General features: G+C 52.0%; 1 protein-coding gene across 1 annotated transcript; it reads left to right on the forward strand.

Moving 5' to 3' along the window:
- Positions 1–3218: 3218 nt before the first annotated feature.
- Positions 3219–3923, forward strand: CLDN2 (claudin 2). Its single transcript, XM_030576454.1, has one exon. It carries the CDS (start codon positions 3219–3221, stop codon positions 3906–3908), a length of 690 nt encoding a protein of 229 aa, XP_030432314.1. The 3' UTR covers positions 3909–3923.
- The last annotated feature ends 7723 nt before the right edge of the window (positions 3924–11646 follow it).

Raw genomic sequence — 11646 nt, forward strand, 5'->3', positions numbered from 1 at the left:
ATTTTTTTTTTGCTTGGGGCGGCAAAAAACCTAGAGCCGGCCCTGCCAAGGTACTACAATGGTGTGCTCAATAGAAATATCAAAGGTAGACAGCTGAGATACCATCAAACTGCTAGGCTGGACGGTGGGGGCACTGGGTGACAGGGAGGGAAACAAATGTTGGGAAAACTTGCAACAAAATGATCGAGAGGCAGTTCTGAGGGAAAGGGGATAGGCCAGAGGCTCTTTTGGTTTGTTCTATTCTCTCTCAGGTTGTGGCTTTCAAATAGGGTTGCAACCTTTCAGAATCATCCCAGCATCTCCAGGAATTAAAGATTAATCTTTAATTAAAGATGATGTCATGTGATGAAACCTCCAGGAATATATCCAGCCAAAATTGGCAACCTTACTGTTGAAGCCTGCTGCTGACTTTCCCAGGGAAAGAGGCAGCTGGCCTGCAATGGTTGTGTCATTTAGGGGTGCCAGCCCTCATTTCTGAATGCACCTGTGGGGAGTTTTGGAACAGACGGGAAAAGACATTGATTTACTGCAAAACTCCAGAAGCATATGCGCAATGCAGTGGGCTACTTGTCCACATTGTGGTGCCATGCTGGGAGGAGCCTGGCAGAAGCCAGGCACAATGGAGGGCCCAAGAGAGGGGCTGCAGCTGGAGAAATACCCTAGCAGAGCACCGAACAGCAGTGTAAGTACAGAACAAGAGCAGCCCTTAGGGACTGTTCACAATGCCAGCCTGGGCTATTGCTATTGCCAAGCAGCGGGCACCCACACTGATGTTCAGTTGTTTCCTCTTTGTGCCAGATGAGGGGCTGCTAACAAAAGGATCCCTCTCTCCACCTGAAATCAGCGGCCGCGGCTCACCCTAGTGCCCTTGGACAGTTACAGAACCTCTCCTAGGCTGACATTATTATAAACACTTTGCACTTGGGTGGTGCTTTTCCTCTGCGGATTACGAAGCATTTTCCTGAGCCGGGAGACCCCTGGGTTGGGATGGGAATATCGAGGCATAGACAGGTGGCTACCAACGTTTTCAAAATATCATTTCCACCAACTCGGGCATCTCCATTTTTAGGTGCCAGCTGGAGACACCGTTGGTGGCCAGGAGAAACATGGGCATTAAGTCAGGCGCTAGGCATCTCAACTCACCCATTAATTCCAGCTGCCCACATCTGGCCTAAGTGACTTGCACACGGTCAACAGCAACTCACTAGCAGAGGCGGGAAGAGAAACCAGGTCTTCTGACATCCCAGGCCTTAGTCACTTAACTGAAGTGTCTCTGTGGCCCAGGCTGTTAGCAGACAGGGTTTGCCTGGGACCCGGTGAGGCCGGCCTGAGAAGGGAGTGCACCTGGCCAACACAACCAGCAAGTTTAACTTCTCCCCACTAACATGACAATCTGGGTTGTCACTAGGCAATAGAGCACCCCCTGCTGGAGGCCTGGGGCCCTGCTTGGTCACCAAACGGAAGACAAAAAACGAAGCCTGTCTCTGCAGCAGTTAATTCCCAGATGACGTCATTCCCTTTCAGACCCCAGGCCTCTCGCACGGTCACGAGGCGCTGGCGCACGCTATGGGTCAAGCTCAGAACTGCAGTGACCCCCAAATGTAGCCCCAAACCCACTGGGGAGCCGGCTGATTGCAAAGGGAGGGACTTATTCAGAAGATGTTTTAAGAGGGAAAGGGGCTGAATTTGAAATAAAGATTTTCCCAAAGCGGGACAAGCAGGGTGATCAGATCCACTCCCAAGGGCCGTCCCACTGCTCTCTGGCATTTCCCTAGGAGTGTCCCAACTGGACCGTGTTAGCTACTGGACTCTAAGCAGTGCGACAGGACACAAGGTTCCTCTCCGTGCTCAACCAGAGCCACCTGGGGTAGCAGGACCTGAAAACACCACATGTAACAGGAGACAATACGGGAGAACGAGCCCTACACTGAGCAGAACGTAACTGGAGAGCAGAAAGCATGGGACTGGGGGACCTTTCCTCACTCCATCCCAGCGCTCAGAGGCCTATGCATTGCTGTGCTGTATGCACCAGGAGCAGCAGGAACCCCAGCAGAAATGAATTCTGCTCCTACAGCATTAAGAAGTGCTGAATTGGCCAGCGAATGCCAGGCAGGAGCCGAGCAGCTCCATGCCCCAGAGGAGACAGGTTTGTGGCTTAGGGTGGGGAGCAGTCTGAGAGAGCCCAGGATCAGATGGACATGGAGACCTGAGCTGTCCCCTCACCTCCGAAGGGTCAGGTCTCTGCTGTCACCTGAGACGCCACAGCAGAGCTCACAGGGACAGCGTAGTGGAGCTGCGCCTTCTCACTAGTGCTGTTCCCATCAGGCAGTTAGTGAGGGAGCCTAGGGGATCTTCTCCAGGAGGGAAACACATAGCCTCCTCCCTGGCCCAGTCACTTCTGAACCTAGGGACCGAGGTGGGGTCATCCCAGATGAGCGGAACCTCGGACCTCTCTGTTTTGAAGGGCTTTGCATCCTGATAGCACTACCCCTCAGGCTGCCTTTGCACTACTGCTCAAACTGGCCTGGCCTGGCACTTACAGCGCGCTCTTTCCCTATGTGCATGACATTAGCGATGGTTGGCGGAGATGACTCCGGGGAGGTGGTGTTCTCAAACACCGGGGGCTGGAGGGGTCAGGATCTGTAGGCAGCCATGAGCGATTCCCCTGCCAGGCTGCGGGAGAGAGAGAGCGTCTAATCGCAGGGTGCCCCAGCTCAGGCAATGCAATGGCACATGCCACTAGCTGCTGATCCAGCAGCCGGGCTGGAAGGGAACATGGAGATGTGAAGCAAAGCTCTGATTCATCTCACATTTCTGCAGGTGGGTGTTTTGCCAGGCCCTGCCACCAAAGCACATTTAGACTCCTTTGGCAGAGTTTATGATCTGGGGGGCTTTTTCTCTCCAAAGGTTGTTTGAAATGATAGCGGAGGTGAAAGGGCATTTGGCATCTCTCAGGAGTCTCTAGTAAATATTTAATCTGCTATGGATTTTTTTTTCCTTCCAGGGAGTTTCTCCTCCCATCTCTCCCACCCCCACATAGATAGCCCCACAGACCTAACATACAAGAACCGGGGAGGAGGTGAGCCCAGACTGCCGAGCTGCTCTCTAAGAGCTGGGACAATAGAAAGACAGGAAAGGGGCTAGTGGTGAGGAGCCAGGCAGCCAGCAAGGAAAGGCAGGAGCAGTCAGCCACAGCCAGGTGAGGAAAGCAACTGAAGATGGTCTCAGTCGGGCTACAGCTTGTGGGCTTCATCCTGGGGGGGCTTGGGTTGCTGGGCACTGTGATCACCACGCTCCTGCCCAACTGGAAGAACAGCTCCTACATCGGTGCCAGCATCGTGACGGCGGTGGGCTTCACCAAGGGCCTTTGGATGGAGTGTGCCATCTACAGCACTGGCATCACCCAGTGCGATATCTACAACTCCCTGCTGTCCCTGCCCTCCGACCTTCAGGCTTCTCAGGCTTTGATGGTGACCTCCTGCGCCATCTCTTCACTAGCCTGTATTGTCTCCGTGATGGGGATGAAGTGCACCATCTTCGCCCAGGGCTCCCCTGCCAAGGACAGGGTAGCAGTGACAGGGGGGGTGATCTTCATCCTGGGGGGTGTGCTGTGCTTCATCCCCATGGTGTGGAACACCCATGTGGTGCTGCAGGATTTCTACAACCCGCTCATCCCGGACAGTGCCAAGTATGAGATGGGGGAGGCGATGTACCTGGGCATTGTCTCAGCCTTGCTTACCCTCCTTGGCGGCTGCATACTTTCCGCGTCCTGCCCGCCCCGGGAGTCTGAGACAGCCTACCAGAGCGCCTATCAATCCAAAGCCCTGGCAACCCCCCGGCCGTCCATCAGCCATACTCAAAAACCTAAGAGCGAATTCAGTGCCTACAACCTGACAGGGTACGTGTAGGAGCCCCAACGCCTGACCAACTCCCCAGCAGCAAGGCAGTCGGTATCTAAACCCTGGATGGTACCTCACCTGCCTTGGGGGCCACTAAGAAGGACTGGACTGGGGGAGGTAAGAGAAGCCAAGCCAATCACTTGAGCTCGTCTCTCTCGTGCACTTGTCCTTGAATCCCAATTTCCACTGACTGACCAATGCTGCCACAAGGCGCTCAGCAGCTTGCATGGACTAGGCTGGTTCTGGCCTTGTGCCATAGCCCCCGCAAGTGGCAGGCAGCAAAACACAAGCCCAGGGGAGCGCTCTCCATTGGGAACCCCCTTCTGCACCAAGAGGAAGAGCAGCATCCCAGATGGCCATCCCCAAGAGACCAGTGAGCGCTCAGTCGGCACAGCAACAGATGGACTTGTGGAACTCGGCCCCAACCCCTGGCTCTCACAAGTGGTCACTGGCCTGTGTGCTCATATGCACTGGACACAGAACAAGGGGCATGTTTGCCAATGCCGCCCACCTGCAGGTGAAGGACAGGGAAGATGGGAAGGGTGCAGTCATACAGCGGGTGGGAGAGCTTTTGACAGGGTGACAGGTCAGGGGTGAGCTTGCTGGGACTGGCCATGAAGCACTTACTGTACATAGGAGTGGTTGAGGGGGGAAGAAGCAGCAGCTCTCCAGGAGCAGCACATTTGCTGAATGGCCCCATGGGTCAAGCATGATGAGGTGTTGCAATAAATCTGTGTTACAGTCACGCTGAAGCTGACTTAGCTTTCCTTCTGCGCCAAAGGGGCTCTGCCCTCACCCCCAGGAAACTCCACCCTCGCTGGGCCAGGCCACCTTGTGCCCATTACAGCCACCCACTTGCTGCCCAGCCAGAGGGCAGAGGCTGGGAGGCATATTTCAAAGGGGACTGGGAGTCCCAAACCCAACCCCTCATGCAATCCTGTGCTCGTTTCTGTGCTTGGCTTTGAAGAGCCGTGACCCTCGGGCATGGGAACGCCACGGCCCCTTGCAGATGGTCCGAGTAAACAAACAGATTTAAAAGAAGACAGGCTGCTGCTCAGGAAGGGTCCAATTCTGGTCTTACTCAACTCAGTGGGAAAATACCCACTGACCTTCGGGGAGCAGAACTGGGCCCTGAGATAAACAGACGAAAGAACCTCAGTGTGGGGAGCGGATAAATTAGCACAACCCCATCACCTCTGGGAGCACAGCTCCAGTCCTGCCGGAGATTCGCAGAGAGCAGAAAGGCAGCATGGTCCAGTGGATGGAACAGGGCCCAGGGAGGCCAGACATGCCTGAGCTTACACCTAGTGACCTTGGGCAAGACTCCATTCCTCCATGTAAAACAGGGCTAACACCTCCCATGGTAAATGCCTGGAGACCCTCAACAGGCACAGGGTATTGTTATTAAGGACTTTGGTGGCCCTACTAGAGACCCTCCCAGCGCATGCGGGGGGCAAACAGCTCTGTGTGATGCCCCATGCGTTGCTCCCTGCTGTTAATTCAGTGCCCCGCAGGCAAAGCTAATCTCAGATCAGCCTGGAATTCCCCAGCTCAAGGCGCTGGGATGCGGAGGGCAGAGGGCATTCCTTGCCCAGCAGCAACCCTCGCTGGATGACTGATGGGCCCTGAGGGCTTCCAGTGAAAGCTCCTTCCCATGTTCTTCAGCAGTGGAGGACAGCAGCTGCACCCAGTGGTGTGTGTGATGGGGGGCAGGAGTGGGACTAGGGATTTAAGGGAATAGCCCCAGAGCCAGGGGTGATATCCTCCCTGTCCTGTGTGCGTGAAGATTTGCACATTACAATGGAAACACACAGGGACTTCACCAACACTCCCACACCAGCCCCAGGGGGTGGCTGATCTGGGCATCCCGAAGGACCTGTGCTAGCAATGGCCATTTCAGCGCTCACTGGCAGCAAATGCCCCCTTCCAGCTGCTGAGGTTGGAAGACACTGCCTGGTTTCCCCTCGGACACTGAGCCTTCTTCCCCGGCACCCTCCCTGCTTCAACCCTTCCTCTCTCTCTGCCTTGGCTAATCTTCAGGGCAAAAAGCATGTGCAGCCTTCTGCTGCGCCAGCCCAGGGCCCCATGTGGCCCAAATCGGAACACACGTTGCCTCTTGCTCTGGCCACAGGCTCCAACAGCGAGCTGAGGTGGACTGGGGATGCGTCCACAGCATGCAGGGCCCCAAGCAGTCACCCAAGTAGTACGGCCCTCCCCATACATCCCCATACACAGCAACATTAGCCAAGATACACAACAAGGCCTTCCAGGCCCACTTGTGAAATGATTCCTGCTCGGGGTCTGCAGGAAAGCTCCCCCAGTGAGAAGAGATCGCACAGGTGGGGAGCCTGGGGAGCATCCCTGATGTGACTGGCATTGGCAGATCAGATGGGCCACTGACTCCATCCCCCTGAGCAATTCTGTGCACCAGAACATCGCATTATCCCTCGCTAAATAAAGGCCAAAGCCAGAGGCGCCCTTCTTTCCCAGGGCAAACACTCCAGTGCTCCCCAGACCTGGGATAGCAATTACCTCATCAGGCCCCACTCCAGGAGGCTCAGAGGTTCTGGTCTCCCTCTCCATGCTGAGGGCTGGTGCCTGTCTTCTCTAGTCCGGGGTCTGCCATCTGTCTGGCTGCACTGCCTCTGCACCACTCTGTCACTCACAGCTTTGCTCTGTCTGCTCCTCCCATAAATCAGTCACTTCTAGTAACTGAAGATGAGTCCAGGAGGTGAGTGGAAAAACAGAAGGTGCAGGTTTGCACCCTATGGCAGCCCATCCCACCCCATCATGATCAGAAACCATTTCCCAGCATGAGGGAACCCAAGCATTTTCATAACATGGACTGGGGTCAAAGGACGATGGAGCAGGGGAGTGCAGCTCCCTCTCCTCTCTCTGGCTTGGGTAAACACCACTTCTGCACAACTCCCCTCCTCTTTGGCTGATGCAGTGAGAGATCTCACTCCGAGTTCAATACACTTTCACCCTTGGTGAGGACCACTCCCTTGCGGAAAAAGTCAGTGTCCGGGGGTAAGGACCATCCTTACCACCTCCCAGCACAGCACAAGGGGCCCTGATCTTGGCTGAGATCTGTAGGGGCTGTGGCAATACACAGCAATCATGAGCCGTCTCCCATCCCCACCACGTGCAGGGGCATAACATCCCTGCAGAACTGTGTACGCGGACAGTGAGAACCAGGGTGTTTTTCTCTCTCTCTCTCTCTCTCTCTCTCTCTCTAGTGATCAGGTTTTGGTGTTCTTAAAAATTAGTGCCACCATTCCCTGTTGTTCTTCAGTCCATCAACCCATCTGTCCTCCGCCAGAACAAGGAGAGCCAGCACCACATGACCAGGCAGGTCTCTGCAGACCAGTGCCACAGGTGGGAAAGTCTCTGGGCTAGCAGCCAGGCCAGGGAACTGGAGTCTGGGCTCTATACGCAGTGCTACCAGTGATTTGCCATGGGGCCTTAGCCACTCACACCATCGCTCGATGCCTCAGTTTCCCTATCTGTAAAATGGGGATGACAGCCACTTACCTCAGAGGGGGAACTGCCAGGCCTAAATGCACTGATATTTGCCAAGTGCTTTGAGACCCTCCACAGGAATATGCCATAGGTGAGCAAAGGATATCTTTCAAGCTGATCGTGTGGGGTCCCATCTGGCTCGGAGGACTGGTACTGAGATAGCGCCTTTCACCTTCAGGACAAGGGTTAAAATCCACCCTGGGGCAGCAGTACCACAGTCATTGCCATATTAGCAGGCAGGTGTAATCACACAAGCACTGTAATCACAATTCACTCCCTTGGCACATGGGAACAGGAAGGGAGAGGCCATGGGGAGAGAACCCCCCTCTCTGCAGCCCCCCCTGTGGGTCTGGGCTGGGGGCAGCTTGCACTGCCCAGGCCGTACCTGTTTCGCACATAATGTTGGTGCCCCTTTCAAGCCAGCCACATAAACAGAGCACTTCCCTGTGCAGGGCCAGCCATACACTTACCCCATGGAAGGAATATTAAATAAGCTCTCTAGGGAGTGAGAGACCCAGAAGCTGGAATGTTTAATCCTTGAGACATTTAAAGAAGGAAAAAGATCAGAGAGGGCCAAGGGCACTGCCCAGTCTGGGAAAACCAGGCCAGGCCAGGGCAGAAGGCAGCACAATGGCCTCTGCCTGTCACTTTAAAACACTGAGGCTAACAAGGATCTTTCCAAATATTGAAAAGCCCTGCCTTTGCTAGTGATTTCTGGCATTTCTGTAGCTCTCCCAGACACTAGTTCATCCTCCCTGTAAGGTGGGTGTGACGTTGCAGTCTATATGATTTTATAAAAATATGCTAATGGGTGAATATAAAGTAACTGGAATATGCTTCATGCAAAAGGTCTCTTGTAAGGTATCATTACAAAGCTTATAATCTACTGAGTGTGGTCATCTTATTTGTATAAAGGTATCAATCTTGTATCTGAAACTAGAAATATGAAATATAACTCTGAGGGCCTATTGTAATTATGCAAAGTGTGGGCCATTAATGGTGGTTTGGAATCTTAGTGGCTCCCGTTAACCAGGACAATTGACAGTAGATGGCTCTATTTGTGGCAGGCCTTCCTGTGAGTCAGGCTGGGAGGAATGAAGGCTTGGGGTCTTATAGTGACATGTGATCATGGCACCTGAACTGGAATCCATCTTTAACCTGGTGCTTTTCCAGTGGGGAGGGGGACGGAAACCCAGAGGCTCAAAGGATTCCTGCCTTATGCAAAAGATATATAAATGGATGGAACAGAACAGAAGAGAGGAGCCATCATGAGAAATCCCCTAGCTACCATCTGAGCTGGAACAAGGGCTATACCAGGGGAAAGGACTATGCCCAGACTAGGAAGGTGTCCAGTCTGAGAAAAGAAACTTATCTCTGAGGGTGAGGTCTTATCTGTATCCAGTTTATTACTGTATTAGGTTTAGATTTACATGTTTTATTTTATTTTGCTTGGTAATTCACTTTGTTCTGTCTGTTACTACATGGAACCACTTAAATCCTATTTTCTGTATTTAATAAAATCACTTTTTACTTATTAATTAACCCAGAGTATGTGTTAATACTTGGGGGGCAAACAGCTGTGCATATCTCTCCATCAGTGTTATAGAGGGTGAACAATTTATGAGTTTATTCTGTATAAGCTTTATACAGGGTAAAACGGATTTATTTGGGTTTAGACCCCCTTGGGAGTTGGGCATCTGAGTGTTAAAGGCAGGAACACTTCTGTGAGCTGCTTTCAGTCAAGTCTGCAGCTTTGGGGCAAGTAATTCAGACCTTGGGTCTGTGTTGGAGCAGACGGGAGTGTCTCGCTCAGCAAGACAGGGTGCTGGGGTCCCAGGCCAGCAGGGAAAGCAGGGGCAGAAGTAGTCTTGGCACATCAAGTGGCAGCTCCCAGGGGGTTTCTGTGATCCAGCCCGTCACAGTGCATTTTATTGGTCCCATTTTACAGCTAGCTAAACTGACAGTGTGCAGGGTAGCCTGCCCAAAAAAGCAGAGCTAGCAGTGGTACAGCTAGTCTAAATATAGGAATTCCTGGCTTCCAGGCCTGTGCTCAGACCATGATGCTATGCTGCAGCAGGCTGGCTCAGCAATCCCAGCACGAGAACCCTCTCACTGAGCAAACTAGTTTCTCGTAAATCCTCTAACCTGCTGGAGAATAACATGGCACATTCTGCACCACCATAGTCAATTTCTCAACCTGTCCGGATGAGCCACAGGACGCTTTCATCCCACTGCCTTTGGGCTCAGGAGACAAGGGTGCCTTACAGAGTTGTGTATTTCCAGGGCACATTCAGCTGAACTCTGCCACCCACTCCGGGAGGTCAGAGATGAAGGATTTTGCTGACATGCTTATGCTGGCTCTACTGCATTTTATTAGAGACATTGATCAAAAATGAGAAATAAACTAATTAAACATGGCAGCCTCAATGTGGTCTGCACATGCTATGCACCCTTGGCTACATCGTTAGATGCTATATAAATAAAAAGCCCTGCACAAATGCAATAAACTAGAGGAAAGCACACCATGGCAACAGCATAGGATGCCAGGCCTGAAGACGCAGCGATGAAACAAACGTGCGACAATGGACAAAGGTGATAAGGGACAGTCCACTCAGACTGGAGCAATGGTAAAGTCTGCAGGGACCATCCATCTTGCGAAGGTCTGGGGTGGCACTGCCAAGCCCTACATCGCAGAGCTCTGAGAATAATGTAGTCATGGCTGGCATGGCCAGTGCACTGGAAGGAGTAATCACACATACCAAGGCCCAGTATCAGTATGAACATCCTCCAGCTGCTCCTTATCTGATGCACAATGAATGCCTCTTTGCTTGCCAAGATTCCTTTAATTAACTTGGGGGCATCGGGTGCAGTTTTAAACCTTCCCTGCATGCCGTCCCAACATAAAGCAATTTAGATTAGCAAGGACAAGGGGGGGGGCAGCAGGTTCATTGCTCAGACGTCACCACTGCCACCATTAACCTTGCACTAGGGAAATCATGTTTACCTGAAGTGCCAATACTCCTGATAATAGCATGACTCATGCTTTCTCCCATCCAGGTTTGTTGCAGCCGCAACCCCAGGGACCTGTCCCTAGTGATAATGGAGAAGCTTGGCCTTCACCTTTCTGGGCTCAGCTTCCTCTGGAGCAAAACAATGAGCCTGAAATCTCTTCCACAGAGGGCAGGAGGGATCAAAAGTCTTAAAAGACTCTGAGATAGATGAGCAAATAGTTTGGTGGGACCAATCTGTTGGCCAACCCATGTATCAGTGGTAACCTGCCACTGGGGCAGGAGAGAGAACTTGGGTCCCGGTCCAGCAGAAGGAGCACAGGACAAGGAGAAAACTCACTGCAGCAGATGGCAATAGCCCAGAGGGCTCTGCTAAGCACTAGCCACCTACTATGCAGCAAGTCCTTTCTAAAAACTGTTCCTCACACAAAAAGACACCTTCATTTGAGTCTAGGAAAGGTGGTGAGTTCATCATTCAGGACATGTCTACACTACAAAATTATCTTGACCTAAGTTACGTTGGCATACAGCCACCACAGAAATTAAATCGCTGTTGCACATCTACACTACGCTTGTTGTGTCAGCGGTGCATGTGCTCATCAGGAGCGCTTGTACCAACCATACGGTTAGTGGAGGGCTGTGTGGCATGGCTTCCAAAAGTCAGTAACAGTCAATGTAAGCAACACGGTGTAAGTGACCTACCTATGTCAACCTTGACTCTATGCCACTCATGGAGGTGGAGTTATGAAGTCAGCGTAGCATGACAGTTACGTCGGTGAGAGTGAAATTTTAGTGGTGACACTTCCAAAGTTAGGCTGACATAGGCTGCCGTGTGTAGTGTAGACCAGGTGCCACTTACATTTACTTAAGCCATTCAATTGTAATTGCTTGCTTCTTTGCAGATGATATACAATGGTGACTTGAAATAATTTTTCCCCCTGCCCTAGAAATTCAAGTTCTCTCTATCCAGTGTTGTCCTGCCCCTGCTCAAAGACTCTACAGATGACAGGAGAACAAGTAGGTTTATGATATCATCGATATTCAGGGCGACCTGACTGAGAAAAAGGGGATACTTTATTCAGGCTATTGAAAATTCTGAGGTTTATTTTTAGCCACTCCGAATTAATGTAAATGTCCAAAAGTCAGAAGTGAAGCTCTTTTGTTAAAAGATTCAACATCCCAGCAGCTACAATTTAAGGGCTGAGAGCACTCCCAAT

This window comes from Gopherus evgoodei, chromosome 9 (genome assembly GCF_007399415.2).
Source record: "Gopherus evgoodei ecotype Sinaloan lineage chromosome 9, rGopEvg1_v1.p, whole genome shotgun sequence".
In the NCBI taxonomy this organism is placed as follows: Eukaryota; Metazoa; Chordata; order Testudines; family Testudinidae; genus Gopherus; species Gopherus evgoodei.